Source organism: Melopsittacus undulatus, chromosome 4 (assembly GCF_012275295.1).
Source record: "Melopsittacus undulatus isolate bMelUnd1 chromosome 4, bMelUnd1.mat.Z, whole genome shotgun sequence".
Taxonomy (NCBI): Eukaryota; Metazoa; Chordata; class Aves; order Psittaciformes; family Psittaculidae; genus Melopsittacus; species Melopsittacus undulatus.
Window position 1 is genome coordinate 22,024,292 of NC_047530.1, and position 16,736 is coordinate 22,041,027.

At 39.7% G+C, this 16,736-nt stretch overlaps 1 protein-coding gene across 1 annotated transcript in view; it reads right to left on the minus strand.

The window, feature by feature from the left end:
• Positions 1 to 16,736, minus strand: part of KIF26A (kinesin family member 26A) — a 103,375-nt gene that overhangs the window by 67,806 nt on the left and 18,833 nt on the right. Inside the window, exon 3 of the mRNA XM_034061807.1 lies at positions 1,450 to 1,950. Within this exon, the coding sequence (XP_033917698.1) occupies positions 1,450 to 1,950 (501 nt within the window). The remainder of the gene's footprint in view (positions 1 to 1,449; positions 1,951 to 16,736) is intronic.

Sequence of the window (16,736 nt, forward strand, 5' to 3'; positions counted from 1 at the left end):
CAGACAAGGAATGAGCAGAAAAATGGAAATACTTTTGCTTTCATAGAGTACAGGCTTCTTAATCCAGTAGCTTTCCCACATTTTTTTCTACATTTCTGCAATATACACAGAATTTAAAAAAATAATTAAAAGATAGTATCAGATGCCTTACATCACCCGAATCAATCCCTAATGCATGGAGCAGCATTTTAGAGAAAAGCGCTAACAGCAACAGTTCTTATAAACTATGAAGAGCTGAATGGACCAGGTTTTTCCCTTTTCCCTTTTTCTCTTTTATCAGAGAGAGAGAGAGCTGATATTAATGGAGATTCACAGGATTTAAATAGGAACCTCTTAAAGGTAGGATATATGCTCACTTACAAACTTCCATTTAGGAAAGAAGTATGGTTGGAAGGTATTATGTCTCCAGGCCCTTTCTGGAAGGAAACAATCACCCTATAAAAGTAACATTACACAGCAGCATTCTTAAATATTTATCTCTGACAATCTGGGAGCTCAACCAGCTGAAGCTACCAAGCAATATTAGGTAGTGTTTATGTATAACAGCACATAAGGCATTATGTTAAATTTAAAGCTATCTAGCATCAACATATCTGGTCTTGCAAGATCTGCTAGAACATCTTTAAATTAAAACCGTTACTTCTATTTGTACACATTTCATCATTACTCACACTACTGTTTCCTTTTAGAAATTCCTAAATTCCATTGAGGAATAAATCTCAGTCAAAATCCATCACTACATCCTTCCTCTTAGTATGGTTTCATAGGTAGTCAGAAATCTGTAATGAACTTGCTTTTAAAGGTAACACACATCTCTGTAACGCTTTTTCATTTCCCCTGAAAATTCTTAACATATACACAGAGTACAGGAAATCAACATCAATGGTTAAAATCCACATGCAATACATTCACAAGCCTTTGCCTCTGAAGAAACCTTCTGAACACCCTCCCTTACAGCAAACTGTTTTGCTGCACATCTAAGCTGAAGATTAATGCCTTCCATCATAGACTATCAACAGCATCTGTTGAAACAAACACAGCCTTCAAAGTATGGGGCTAAACTTGAGAGACAAATTAATCTTTGACATAACCCCATGAAGTTCCCAGAGTTTCATGTGTGACAATCTCAGCCTTTTAGGTTTTCCTAAAAGAGCCACCAGGTATGTGACAGTCTAATAATATCATCCATATACATGAAGCTAAAACAGGTGCCAAAACATCTGAGGAAAGGATATCACCATCTGAGGTAAGCAAGCAAATTCCTTGTGACATCTGACAGAACATTGTTCAAAGCCCTTTTTCAGCTCTTCAGCTTTTGAAGCATGGTTTAGAATACCATTAGCTGATCCCCTCTAAGATAAACATGTATATATCTCAAATTTTATCTTTATCTCTGTATATCCACACACATGTAAATAAAACTTAAACATCTGAATTATCGCTACTTACTAGACAAGCCTGAGGCAGGAAGCTGTTCACCCTAGAGATACTCCACATGCCCTCAAGGTACTGCTGAGCTTGGATGGTGACAGAACTCAGAGCACCACTGAGAGCGCTGGGGGCCACTGTGACTTGAACACTGGAGTTTGGAAAACTGCCCGTGCCTTGAGACCATCCAAGTCCCTTCTTCCTCTCTGCCCCAGAGAAGAGATTCATCGACTTTCCAGGCTGCCTGCCCACCTGCCCAGCAATGAGTGGCAGGTCTCTCTGGGATGAGAGTGTGACCATCCTGGGTACCATGCTGGTCATTGCCCCAGTGCCAGGCGGGATGTCAGGCATTTCTCGGTAGCTGGTTTGATTGAGGGTTTGCATCATCTGAATGGCTTCCTGTTTCAGCTGATTCAAGTGGGTGGCACAAGTTTCGCATCTGCTCTCTCCTTCATTCCTGTTTTTCTGTAAATAGTCAGGCACTTGAAGCTTGTCAAAAATTAAAGCTGATAATTGTGGATCCTAAAGAAATTAAGAAAGGCAAAAAAAACATACTGAGTTAGAACAACACAGAAAAATAAGAAGAAAGAAAAAGGTAAAAGTTCTCTGTGGTCTGCTCTCCACCCATGGAAGTACTTAACATCTATTCTGGTAGTTCTCAGCCTTCCTGCTCCCTGAATACCCTAAAAGACTTGCAGGTTACAGTGGATTAATAAACCATAAGTGAATTCATTTGTATTAGACCCAGTATGAAAATTATCATCAGAATTAAACAGTGCAGCTGTGGTGTGCTTGATAACAATTCATTCGTCTAATTAACTCTCCTTTGGAGACATCTAATGCGTCTGTGTTCCCCATGCTCAGCAACAATGTTAGTTGAGATGCTGTACCAACCAATATCATAATGAGTTTCAAAGGCATACCACTACCTTAAACCCAGGAAAATTAGACTTGAAAGCATTTAAAAAAAAATAGTGTGTGACCTGGTAAACATTTTGTTGTCCTCACCCTCAGGAATTATTAATCAAGTGGCATAAAAAACAGTTTACATGGTGCTGCCCACAGCTGGCTCCTCTGCTAGCAAGGACTGTTATTTCTGATCTTTGCTACCCAGATGGTTGCAGTATTCCCTTACGCTACAGTTGCTTTGATGAGAAATAGATTTGAGCCTACAGCCATGTATGAAGGTGTGACAATGTGCACACTGAGAAGCTGATTTAAAAGCAACACCTATTTTTTTTCCACAGAGTATTCCCCCTGTACACCACCACAAGCTCATTTTAAGGCTGCCCAGACATTTTAAAACTCAGCTCTGTGTTTCCAGTTCAGAGACAGGTATTTCTATCTCCTGAAATGCACAAATGCCTTCCCATCCCAAGCCTGCTACTGTGAAGATTAGTCAAGAGATTAAATCCAGCCCTGTTGTAAATCTGCTATCAAGAGTAATGCTGTGCAGTAAAACTGACCCAACTTCACACACTCTCATTGAATCCTCTAAACAATTAAGGTTTAAATTAAATCATAGCACAGCCAAAGGTTTATTTCTATAATTATTTTAAATTAAAATATTTAATTTGCTGGTTAATAATGATAGCACACAAAGCTAGTAATGCAGCCATCCAACATATGCTGGGGGTATCCCCACATCAGTATTCATTTTTAAAAAATGTATTACTTTATGCCAAGCTGCAACTGCTCTCTAGGAAATTAGTGTCCTATTAGAAAACTAGCTAATTCTGGTTTTAATTACAATACATATCAATAAAACTCTTTTAAGAAGTCTTGGCACTAGTACTTTGGCTTTGCTCATTCTTTTCCAACTGCACTATTTCCCTTTGCTGTGAACTCAGAAAGTCCTAAAACACAGCATAACTTCTGCAGCAGCAGCACAAGCAAATTTCTCATTTTCAGTTGCTGCACTACTCCTGCAATAGTTTGTAATCTCACAAGACATGGTACAGTGTTGATAGAAACTATTCAGGGTATACCCAGTATCACATCATTCTGAAGCCAAAAGCCATTAACAAAAGTTGCTCTTCCTGCAATAATCTAAATTATTGTTTATTTATTGACTTAGAAAAACAAAATATTTTTCAGGCTAAGGAAAGCTATTCCTGCTGCTGACTGAACAATAAATTGCATTCATATTAGTGGACCAATTTACAAAATCAAGTTTTGAGGTTTAGACCCTTTGAAGTTACACCATTTGCTTACCCTCATAAGCAAGAAAATTCTTTCCCTCCAAACCTCCCAGAAGGTAACTAAATTAACAGATATTAGTCAGGACAAAAAGCAATTATTTTAGAAATATTTTTCTAACCTTTCAGCAGAAATTGCTACTGGTTAGACTTAAAATACAGAAAGACTTAGCACTGCAAGCACTATTAAGCCTCTGGCAAACCAAAGGCCATGCAGTCTATCTCCCAAGAAAAACAAACAGCACCATGCTCTGCAGAAACCTTCCCAAAGGAAAGCCCCCCCCCCCAAGCAAATTCTTGCCAAGGCTGACACACAGCATCTATTCAAACAGACCCAGAAAACAGCACCTTCCAGCACCGGGTGCCCCATCCACAGCCAGGCACATCCCTGGGCTCCTTTGATTCAAGCTGGGCACTCAAGGAAGCACCTGCAGGTCCCAACTGCATGAGCCTCATCTGGCAACGTTTAAATTGCTATCAAATGTCAAAAATTTCAAATAAGCAATTAAAGCGAATTACTAGGTGAAACAGGCTTCTCATTTAAAAGAAACAACTTCTTTTGATGTAAGGAAAATTAATGACCCCATTTCTAGCTCCATAAACAGTTTACAGTGTAAGTCTGATCAGTGTCAGGCCTGTCTTGCAGTTAAGAGGAAATCAAGTGGACGCCATATTAAATGGGGGAACAAACAAAACAAAGTATTTAGAAAATTACACAGAGCTAACCGTATAAGCATGTAGTATCACAGATTTAAACCTCTTATTTATAGTTTGGGTTTGTCTTTTAGTTTTGGATTTTTGGGGGGGTTTATAAAAAATAAAAAAAAAGGCATCTCATTTCCAGTGCTCATATTTTGCCAAACATTTGCAAGGAACATTTCAAACTACTCATCCAGCCTCTGTGATCCCCAGTTTGAGCTTGTGGTCATCCTCCTCCAGCACCTCACCCCAGGCCCAGATGCATGGTTAGATTACTTTTATTTTTCCACTCTGTGTGACAAAAACACCTGGCTAATGGTTGGGTGTGAAGGGCAGAGGAAATGCAAGTTACTGTTAAAAACATTAACCATGACTTAAAAGTTAAGCCAGCCCCATTAAAGAGGTTTTACTACCCGGTGACAATGCCTGATCCCAGGGAGGCCCCACTTCAGCAGCTCAAGCCCTAACAAGGCTAAGGTGGAAGTTACACTCTCATGTTTTACAGAGGGAAGAAATAAAACTTGAGTGACCAAATGTGTTAGAGGCACACAAGGGAGGGGGGAAACAGCTAAACGCATCCTTGTTACAGCTCCACTGGCAGAGAGGAAGCCAGACAAAGGGCTGCACAAGATGCTGGGGGAACTGGCACGAAAATTAAATATACAGCATTCAAGCCTCTATGCCAAACAGTGCTCCAAAACAATATCCTACTATGCTACAAAGAAGATGACTCCTTTATTCCTTCAGAGCATAAACAAGCTATGCTGTCTTTGTCACACCTACTTTCCAAATACTGTTCTTGCTTTCTGAACAAGCAGGATAAGCAAAATACTGTGATGTTGTCACATCCACAGCTTCCCTTCCTACTCCAGAAACCAAAACTCTCATTTCAGTCTCAGCTCATTAAGATTTTACATACAAATTTTAGGTATTCAAACCACAGACTGAAAAGAAGAGCAAAATAAATGGTCCCGCTAGGGACAACTGCACTGAGGAGCCCAGCAGCTCCCAGAGAGGTTAAGGCATGAAATAATTACATGCACTTATATGAGGAAGAATTTTCTGGAACACCTAAATTTACTACTGGTTTTCAGCAAGTGCTTCTTACAGACACAAGCAAGTTTGCAAACTGCTACTGGGAGATTAAACACACATGTGCACTGCCCACACCGGGAAGGCACACAGACATGGTCTGCATTTCTTTCCAAGTTCAACCAAACAGGATGGTAAATTTGGAAAAGAACTGTGCTACCTCTAGAACAAATAGCAGAACACTCAGTTTAACACCAGCTGTATTTAGCCTAGAGATTGCCTTCAGGCTTTATTTCTGAAACCAGGAGTAGGGGGTAGAAAAAGGAAAATAAAGGAGGAAAAAAACCCGAAAAACAACCCCAAAAACCAACACAAGTCATTTAATTCCCATTTCCCTCCCTGATGAATACATAGATACCTCCACTTCTGCTGCCTCACCCTGAAGACAAGTGAGGACCAGCCAGGGTTTCAGCAATTCAGGTAAAACTGATATGCTGCTGTATGTGTGGCACACAAGCAAAACCTACATCTCAATTGTAAAATACTATATCCTGAGATCACTGCCCTTGAAACTACAGACAAACTCACAGCAACTGGGATGTGGCCAAAGGCCAGCATCTCTGAAAAGTCCCGCTACAGCTTAGGCACCAAAGTCATAGCCAGATTTGCAAAGCATGCAACACCAAATGAGCTCTTTCAAAATCCTGAAGAAGTTTGTCAGTGATACTGAGCTTAAAAAACACTAGATACTTTTGAAATTTTAGTTGAATCTGTAATTTCCTAAGGATTTAAAGTTTGCAGTTAGATCTTTTGCTTAATTAACAAGGAGTAAGATTTTTTTTTCCATTGCACAAGAAAAACAAAGTTACAAGCATTAAATCTTACCTGCAGCTACTGGCTTCTAACTCCCAAACTAAGAGGAGAGGACGCAGAAAAGCATCTGGATTCTCACTTAAGAAGTCCCTGAAGTAATACCCACCCATCTGTAACCTAATCCTTTCAGCAAGGAACTATCCACAGAGTGCGAACAAACGATGATGAACAAATGATGAAAAGCTGAACTACCAACAACTGTCCTCAGTAATTACCTCCAACTCTGCCTGACTCTATTTTTTGCAGTGTGAGTCTATCTGGAGTGGTATTTGAATAAATGAATTCAATTTTTGATATAAAGATAATTAAAAAGAAAAAACTAATAACTGTCACATTGAAATATATACTTAAATACAAACCTAGGTAAACAACATTTTTAAAGGATGCTTTGGGAGAAAGAAATGTACTTTCCCAGTGCAAAAGAATCAATATTAATGATTTTTCATCCTGATTGTCTTTCCAGATTTCTGCCACACTGCTTACAGATTAGTTATCTTACATGACATTGTGAAATATCCACTAATACCTTTTATATTGACAAATACTTTGAAAGCTGACGCTTCCTTTCAATTATACAGCAGTCATTGTCAGAAATAGAGATGAAAAAGAACACACTACACACAGCAAACCAGAGATTGCTCAATGTAATCAAGGAGAAAAAAAAATAAAAAGTAAAGCTCTAATGCTTAGTTTCACTTTTTTTTAAAGAAAAGTTTCCAAGTAGCTGACTATCTCAAGGGAGAGAAAATAGGAGCTGGCAGTCTTCGAGTAACTCATACTGTGAATTCATTCAGTTAATGACTCATCAGAATATAAACAATCAAGGAAAAACAAACACACAAAGGTTGGGGGGCAGGAGGGAAATACCACAAGACAGAATTCCCCAGAAATCCCATCTCCTGAGGGTTAAGCATATCTGGAAAGTGCAATATAACTTTCCTTGAAAGTGTAACTTAACTTGAAAACAGCCCCCTGAATAAGCAGGAGAGCAATCCAAACTTCCAAAGTGAGCAAAATGTGCGTGCATTAGGAAACAAACAGATGCATTTTTAAGGCCAAATTCCATCCAGCCTCTCTACCTGAATGTCTCACTACCTTAAGGCAGAAGGCTAATTTAAGCCAGTGGACTGTGGTCCTCCTCCCATGCAGTCTGCTAGCAGGATTTCTTCATATCTCCAATCCCATTATTCTGTTTCTAACCACAACCTGAGCTGTGCACATAGATATCCCACTGACTCTGCCCAGCTGAGACTCAACCACATTTTCTTTTCACCACTGGCATCCCAAAGAGTTTGGAGAAAAAAAAATACTCTAGCACATTTTCTTACTTATTTTGTAAGCATACTGCACCTCTTTCAAACAGCACCTATCTTCCTAACAAAAGTGAAGCAATATTATAAATCTGGTAAAAAACACATGACCCCACACTAAAAATGACTACAGCATGTTTAGTTATTTGAAGCTTCCACGGAACAACATTTATTTCCATTTCCTGCCCACTTCAATGTACTTCAGTGGCCTGCAGTAAAGTTAAAGCAATAGATGTCTGCCATAAAGATGAACAGTGCTATTGGAATGCATAATACAGTGGAAAGAGGAAATGAGAGCAATCTGGTTTATTTACATCTTGGGCTCCCATCAGCACCTCAACCCACCTCCCAGTGCTTTCAGCTGCCTTTCTTGTTATCTTGCTGTATAGCCCCCTGCAATGTTTGGCTTTTAACCTAGCAGAAGCAGAGGATATGATCAGATCTCCCACATTTGTGTTCATGAGGTGGCAGAGTATTGGAGCAAACAGCCATGCAGTGTGTTCAGTGCAAAGAAAACAAAATAAAGGTAGTGGTTGCTGTTTAAAATAATTAAAAACACAAACAAAATTAAAGACCCCAAAGAGATCTCCTATCGCAGTTGAATTTAAATCAACACACAGGAACCTGACTACTTCTGAAAAGCAGTAATTACTGTATCACAAAATATTACTTTTAATCTCCTTTCTTTATGATCTAATTAAACAGATCTTTTACATGCCTTTGGAAAATGTTTTTCTTAATTTCATTCAATTTTAACATTTAGTGTATTCTATAAACTACACATTCAAACTAGTATGTAATTTTGTGCTCATTTTTAATAGTGTATGACTTCATTTAAAAATGATTACTTTTAATTTGCATGTTTATTGTTGATTTTAAGTAATCCTTTAATTTTCCCTTCTCGGCCTGTGGCTTACTGTAACTTCACAATGCAAATTCAGTACTGATTTTGATCATATGAAGACTTTGTCTTCCAACACCTACTGTGTCTTTTTTTCCCAACTTTCAAAGTATTATCATTTTGAACAGTCTTTAGGGAAATAGCTGCATATGCATCAACACACAATAATTTGGTGTCTGAAAAGCCTTTGTTTGACTATTTCTCTCAGAAATGGCCATTTCTGAAAGGTGAAGTTTCCCTTCAGAAATTTGGAAAAAACCTTTCAGAAATCAGACATTTATTTAAAATATAAGTAGCCTTTCATCCTTAATTATTCCTTCCTTGAAACCAAACAGTAAATTTTCGTTAGCCTATGAGCACTCTACCTATTAGACTGCATAAAAAGTCACAACTTTTTCATCTTAAAAGCAAATTAAGTGCTTATGAAAAGCATTAGAACAATTACTCAGGAAACTGATGCCTTCATCTAATTGAATGCTACCTGCTCCATGTACCATCTGAATTCCATCAGGCTGCTCAGATAATGAGGTAGCTCTGAATTCCAGCATGGGGATGAAAATCAGAGCCCAGAACCACTAGAGAGAAAATACGCTGCCTTGTCAAAATGCCTCAGAACATCAGCAGAAACAAAAGACGGTTTCCACTATTACAGTTATTTAGTGTTCTCAGTATGACAAATTGCAATGGTAATCCCCGAGATGGACTTCTTCACTGATGAACTCTGGTCAGAGACCAGAAACCCAGCCCAGACAGTCCAGTGGAGTAGGAGAGATCTTCAGCATGTTCAAGTGATCGTAACTGTATTTGTTCCAGTAGAACCATGCCCATTTAATGAGGGAGTTCAAGAACATCTGGACACCAGCCGTACTGAAAGCAACTCTGGCATAGAAAAACTGGAGAAAAAAAAAAAGTGCTCGGAGCACTGAGGACATCTGTATACAAACCCTACCATTGTTTCAGTCCAACCATCTGAATCCAATTAAAAGAACTCTCAGCGGCAGAAGCTAGAGAGTGGACACATTTTCCAAATGAACATCACTGGCATAATGGAGATTCAAAATCAGCTGTGAAAACCAGCGCTTGGCATTGGATCACCCTCTTAGTACTTCTTTCACTTGCTCATTCTATCAATTATTTGTTTGGTAAATATTTGAGGGATGCACAGAAACGATTTAGCTTTCACAACCAAAGGGCTGCCCATTGTGTGCTTCTCTACCAAGCTCCAAATCGCTGCATATAGCACACAATTAGCACACCAGGCAGTCTGTTGTCTCCGAAACCGAAGTGGATTATGCTTATTCTTCCTCTCAATTAAGTGCCACTGCTTCAGTTTAACTGCTTCACCAAAACCTGACTTGTGGGCTGAAAAATTTGGGGACTACATCTGAATTTAAGCAGTACTGTTGTAGGTTGGAGTTCTCCTTTTTCCCTCCTTGCTTGGACTCCAGAAAAAAAAAGGAAAAGAAAAAAAAAACCAAACCCCACACCTCCAAGTAGGTATGAATAGAAAACAAACTATGAAGTGTTCTTCTAACTTCTCAACCACAAGCAGGCCACACACTGCCTGAAGAGTCTGCTCCAGTTCCTTTGCTTACTAGGTGGTACATGTGTGAGATACCACCTCCATCTCAAAGAGCTGTTGTGGGATGAACAGATTTAAAATGGATTCTTGGGTGGCCTTTTTTAATACCACTCTCCAGCAGAGGAACTTCTGCAAGTAAATTCACAAATTTGCTGTCAACTACCTGCTGGAAAGTGGGGTCCTGATGCCTCCAGTATCTCTGGACTTGAAGTCCATGGTTGTCCCTTTGTTTCAGTTATGATATTGGTGCATAAAAGAAATTGGCCCCTTCCTGCTGGCCTATCTTGCATTATAAAGAAAAGCATGCAGATCCTAAGGGACATCTGCAGGACTGGGACACTGCCCAAAGAATCAAATGATCCTCGTACAGAATCTCAGGTGAAGTATGATCTTGGCCACAGAAACAGCAGGTGGAGACAGACCATTTGAGGAGCATCCATAGGACAAAAAGAACTTTAGAAAACAGGAGTGTTGTGGGAAGTTCAAAGGAGTGTGGCTTATTTAATTTGGAAGATGGAAAACTAAGCAGGGTCCCCCAGTACACAAGTAATAGTTACAAAGAGACTGGTGACCAATTTCCATATCCACCTGGAAAAGGAAAATAAGAAATCATGCTGCTTTTCAGCGAACACACCTTAAGGAAAATGGTCAAAGGTGAGTAAATACTGGCAAGTGCTACAGATTGACGTTAAGAAATCTTCATGACAGCTTCTGAAGAGCAGGTGAGAAACATCCATGTGAAGTGATCAAGAGATAGGTGATCCCATTTCAAGTGGAGGAAGCTGGACTACTCCTTAAAGATCTGAAACATTTTCCAGCTTTATGTTCTTATGATCCTAGTTTTGGAAAGATGAGTAACAGATCTGCAGAAAGACTTGCTGCTTGGATTCAAGTGCCACAGACAGGCAAGGAATACAGACTTCAAAATACTCCTCTCCTTAGATGACTCTTCAGTAACCTGTGCTATTCTGCTCACAGCATGTTTTCCAACTTGCATTATTCCTGTATTAATTCCATGTCTCTTGTTCTAGTTCTGATCCCCTGTTTCACTTTGAATAATTCTCTTGCCAAGTACATTCCTTATCATATTACATACTATATTACATACATGTTTCACTTTCAATCTACCCTTACAGACAAAAATACAGAATTGTTATATTTCCTAAATGTTCAGGGGACAGTTTTAGCAGCCCAAATGAAATGCCTAAATTAGATGGTGTAAGACACTCCTAAAACATTCTGAAAATAAACATAATAATTGAGTAAAACCTCAGAAACGAGAGCTGAGGATAAGGAGAGGAAGTGGATAAATCTAAAAAAGAAAAAAAAAAAAGACACCAAAGCGTACTGGTTGCTTGCAGTAACCAGGCTACCTCCTTCCAAAGGTTCAAAAAAACCAAAAAACCTCACTGCAAAGCCTACTAAAAGGAGCTGTGAAAATGACGTTACAGATAGAAGACATCTCAGGGTTGCTGATGGTACACCAGAAATGTTTGTAACAGGATATCATGAAAAGATGCAGCCACAGCTTATCTGCAGGCTATCTCTGCAGATTTTTCTCGAGGTTCTGCCATCAACACATTTCACAGCATCTTCAAAACAAAAAATTCTTCTCAGTAAACTTGTTGCTTCCCTGATCCTGAGACATTTCTATCAGGTTTTTAGGAGTAACAAAGAATAAAAAAAAAAAAAAAAAGGTATGATTTCCCCCCAGTACCCACACAAATGACAGACTGACAGAGATACCAAAAACCTAAATATACTAAACAAAGAACATAAGGACTAGTTACTCAAAGAGCTCCTGAAACTTTAAAATAACCCAGTGTGTTCTAGGGCTGTAATTTGAAGACTTCGCCTATTTCAACAGTTTCTCTAAACGAGAGGTTCAGCACCTCACATCACAGTATCACAGACCACAAACTACGAGCAGTGGCATAATAATACACTACACAGAAACAGAGCAAGAACAACATCAGTAGTAGTAAGGTAGTCTTGTTGCCAATTTTGTTGATCCTGTTGGTCTTTAACAGCCATTAGGTGAACAGTATTAGATAATCCTTAGCTACAAACTAACTTATTTCTAATGGTCCTGTGTCAGATCAATCATTTTGCAAGAGAGTAGTTTGGCTTCCCACAAGAATACTACTTTTTACAAGTTAGCTACTATCCTTTCTTCATACAGTCTTGTAACAAGACTTTCAATTGCTAAACCGCATTGTGAGCAATAAAGCACATATCCAGCCTTGAACCCTTAAAATACCAGAGTGGGCATCAAAAGGCATTGTACATTTTCTACACAAACTAAATAACAAGTAAGAATTGCCTTTGTCAGACCAGCAAATCACACTCATGTGAGCAGGACAACAGTCCTGTGATTAATAATCACCTGTAATCATTGTGGTAAGAAGCCCTACAGTGGTCCTGCAAAACCTGCAAACTGTGCAGCCTCTCCCCATCCAAAGGGCTGGTGTAACCAAAGAGGAGCAACACCCTTTGCCTACAGTCTCTCTTCTACAAACGTAAATCAATGCGGCCATGCCCACTTGCAGAAGAAACCCCACCCCATCCAACCTCAGGGCATCTTGAAAGCCACATTAATAGTGTTTATAAACTCTGATACACAGCATATAAACATATTGAACACATGGTCAAAGTGAGCTAGTATCTGCCTATAACACATATGCATGCAGACATGCCCACAAATGGCTGGCAAAAACACCTTTGTAAACACTTTCAGGCTTCTCATACACACACACACGCAAAAAAAAAAGCTTTATCTCAGGAGACACAGAAGCAATCCAGTAACTAACAACAACTTTCAATACCCTTCAAGCAAGATCCTATTAAAACCAACAACTAAGATGAAAGGCTTTAGCTTGTACTACCAGTCACACTTGAAGTGCTCAAACTTCTAGGGTATCTAACATTACTTCTAAAGAAATTCCACAAATGTAGACAATGCCTAACATTATAAGATACATTTATGTTTCTGTTCAACTGATGGTACTAGATAAAAGGATGTTTTTATTTTGTGATGTGGAACCTTGGGAAAGAAACTGCCTCATCACCTGCTGGAAAAGGCCAAGTACGGACAAGGAAGGGATCTTTTAAGAGAAATTACAACCCCAGAGTGAGACTTGGGCCCTAAAGAAATCCATGGCAACAGTCATAATGAATGCAAAGTCTGTATGTCCCCCTCTAAATTGAAACATCCCCATTCCTAACTTCAAATGAACAACTCTCTCACCAGCCTGCCTCTCCATTTCATGAAATGCCTATGAAATACATATTTATAGTTGTTGGGTGATGAGTTAAGTAACATCTTAGTGTGCAAATTCCCCCCTTCATTTTAAAATGATGGTTTGTGGCAGTAGATAATGTATCAAATTTGCAATAAAACACTAAAAAATTACACATGACACCCAAGTTGCCTTATTATTATTACTATTACAGATGTAAATACACCTTTAAAACCAGTAAACTGTGTGTAATCTTGCCTTGCTAACAATTTTATGAAATCTGACAGTTCATCAAACAGCTCCCATTGTGGACAGTGCTGAAGCAGTTCAACAGATCATTAAAGGCCAGTGAAGATTATGATCTTGTCTGGCCTCCTGCACATCACAGCTCTGCTAATTTCAGCCAGAAGAAGTAATGACCCCAATAGGCTTATTTAATGAAAATAAACACTCACTTTCATTTGAGCCCAGTACTTCTGAGAGAATCATGGTTTTAAAGTAAAAAATGCATGAATAAAAACCACACAATCAAACAGACAGGGACAGCATTGAGGTGATGTAAATTCAGAACTGACACACACTATTCCTTGCTCCTGTGTCAGTTGAGCCAGAAACTCCATTCCCAACAGTCAGCTTGAGAAATCCAAGTGGTTGATTGCAGGACTCTCAGCACCATCCTGCACACTGACTGTACTGGTAATTCTTGATTTATGCTTACAGCTCTAGTCTCAGAGAAACCCATTATGAAGGATATGCTCAGAGACATGTGTTTTACTTCACAAGACTGATGTTGTGATTCATAGGGAAAACCTGCACAGAAGGCACAGACTGGGATGTTACTGCTACAAATCCAATCAGCAAATAGCCACTGAAACAAATTAACATCAGCATCTCATGGAGGTCCCTGCATGAGGAAGCAAGGCAAGATTTATTCAAGACCACAATCCCAGGAGCAATTCATCAAATCAAAGGTAAGCCAAAATAGAAACAAATGAAAGTGAGCCCAGCTAGAATAACAAAGCAGCACAGCCAAGGCAGCAGCCACATGACAGCCAGAGGCCATCTCCAGAGCAATCAGAACAACTGTCCACAGGTCTTGCCAATGAACCAGATGCTGCTGCTGGAAAAAGGTTTATGATGATATAAACTCAGAAATGCAAAATGCTTAACACCAAGAACAATCAATCTTCACTATTCCCATGTGGCTGCTAAGCTTCACTATTATGCCACAAAGAGATGAAAACAAACTTCCTAAAACACATGTAGATTTTACATGACATTGAACTCCCCCACCCTCCCATTACTACTCAGAAACAGATTAGCAATTTGGGTGTAGCTATAAATGACCTGATGCTTTTCCTGAGTTAACAACAGAACCAGGAAAGAATATCATTGGCTAAACAGCTCACTCTGTGCACATTGCCAGAAAACCAATGAACTTATCATACTGTATAGGAAATTCCTATCTTCCACACCAATTAGTGACCCAACAGTGATTGATTTTGTAATCCCAAACTTGACTTACAAAATTACTTCCTCTGGGGCCAACTTTCCATTACCCAGCATGTGGAAAATTGCATACGGTCAGTGCACTATGTAAACCAAGGAAAAATAAGTGCTATTTAAATCCCAATTCTACTGTGCCTCCACATTCTTGCTTTCCTAAGGGAGGTGCACTTTTGACAGTTACTTCCTTTCCCTGCCTCAACATCCTATCTTCACCATACACCAGCTGGGCACTCAATCGAAACAGAAACAACAACAGGAACTAGCAGTTACTCATTACTACAATAGGATCAAAACATTTCTAGGCACTAGTGCTTCGCCAAGTCACTGTCCTTGAAGGCCCTGCCACAATCCGCTTCTTCCCTCTGATTGCAAACACCGCACTGAAAGTGCCTTCACTTCAACATGAAGCATCACATTAAAAATCACAGCTTTTTAAATCAGAAGCTACTCACTGGCAGGCAGTCACACCTTGGAACTGCAGGAGGCAGTTAAACTGGGCAGCAGAAAGGTGAAAAAATTAACTGGCCAGAAACACAAGCCAATGTTTATGCTTTATTTTAATCAAGCTAACATCAGCTCCAGTTTATAAAACCAGAACTGCACTGCACACTAACTACCAGCATAATCACAGGAACAGCACCACAATATTACTGGATGTTAATTATATCTTATAAAGAGTTAAAGACAATCAAGTACATGTAATAAAGATTTACATGCAATTTTCCACTGACCTGGAAACAGTTTCATACATTAATAAGTTAATTTTACTGCCAGGAACAAAGCAAACAGTTACATCTACACAAAAAAATAATATGTGAAACACAAGAGACAGATGTTCAGTCCTTTCATCAAGGAAGCAATTATTCAATTCCTGGGAAAATATTTTCTCTCTCATTGTTTCATCAATACATAATATCACTTATAAAAGACCCAGTCCTGGCTCCGTCGCCTGGTCTGGGTATAAATCTACAGTATTGCACAGAGGCATGAGCCAGGGTTCTCCTTTTTCTGCTGTGCAGTTGCTTCTGGACAGTGAGCATGGGGCATATGGAGACATCCTCAGCCCACATCCACACCTCCCCATTCACACACACAACAGCACAGACGGCACAGTGGCTGCCAAAGGACTGTGCTTCCTTTTGCACTTTCCCAGGAAGGCCTGTTCTCAAATGGAATGCCAGGGTGCTGCCCACACTCCATCACAGCTGCTGACCTCCATCTTCCAGACACAAAGGGTCCCTTGGCCACCGACCTAGCAGCTCCATGCTCCAAGCACTATCAAGAACTGCTGGTCTCTAATAAGTAATTTTGGCCATACCCTCCTAACCCACTCTCTCTCCTCCAAAATAAAAACAGCCATCATCTCTCAATAGTACCCAATGGCTGCCATTAGCAGCCACTCAAATAACATAGAATAGTTTGGGTTGGAAAGGACCTTCAAAGATCATCTAAGTTACAAGCCTCCTACCATGGGCAGGGACACCCTCCACTAGACCAGGCTGCTCAAAGCCTCATCCCGCCTGGCCTTGAACACTTCCAGGGATGGGACAGCCACAGCTTCTCTGGGTAGTTTGTTTCAGTGTCTCTTCACCTTCGTCATAAAGAATTTCTTCCTTATATCCAATCTAAATTTACCTTCTTCTAGTTTAAAACGATTAACCCTTGTCCTATTGCTACAGGCCCTATTACAAAGTCTCTCTGTCTTTCTTATAAGCCCTTCAAGTAAGGCCACAGTAAGGTCTCTTCTTGAGGCTAAATAACCCCAACTCTCTCAGCCTTTCTTCACTGGAGAGGTGCTCCCACCCTCTACCACTTCTCATGGCCCATGCTCCCCCTTACCCCAGTGTCTTACAAAAGCAGTAAGGATAAATATTTACACACTGGTCACATCCATAGGCCCAGCTGGCTCTAGGCCAAACTCAACTCTACTGCGTTTAATGATTTTACCAAAAATCAGAAATTCCA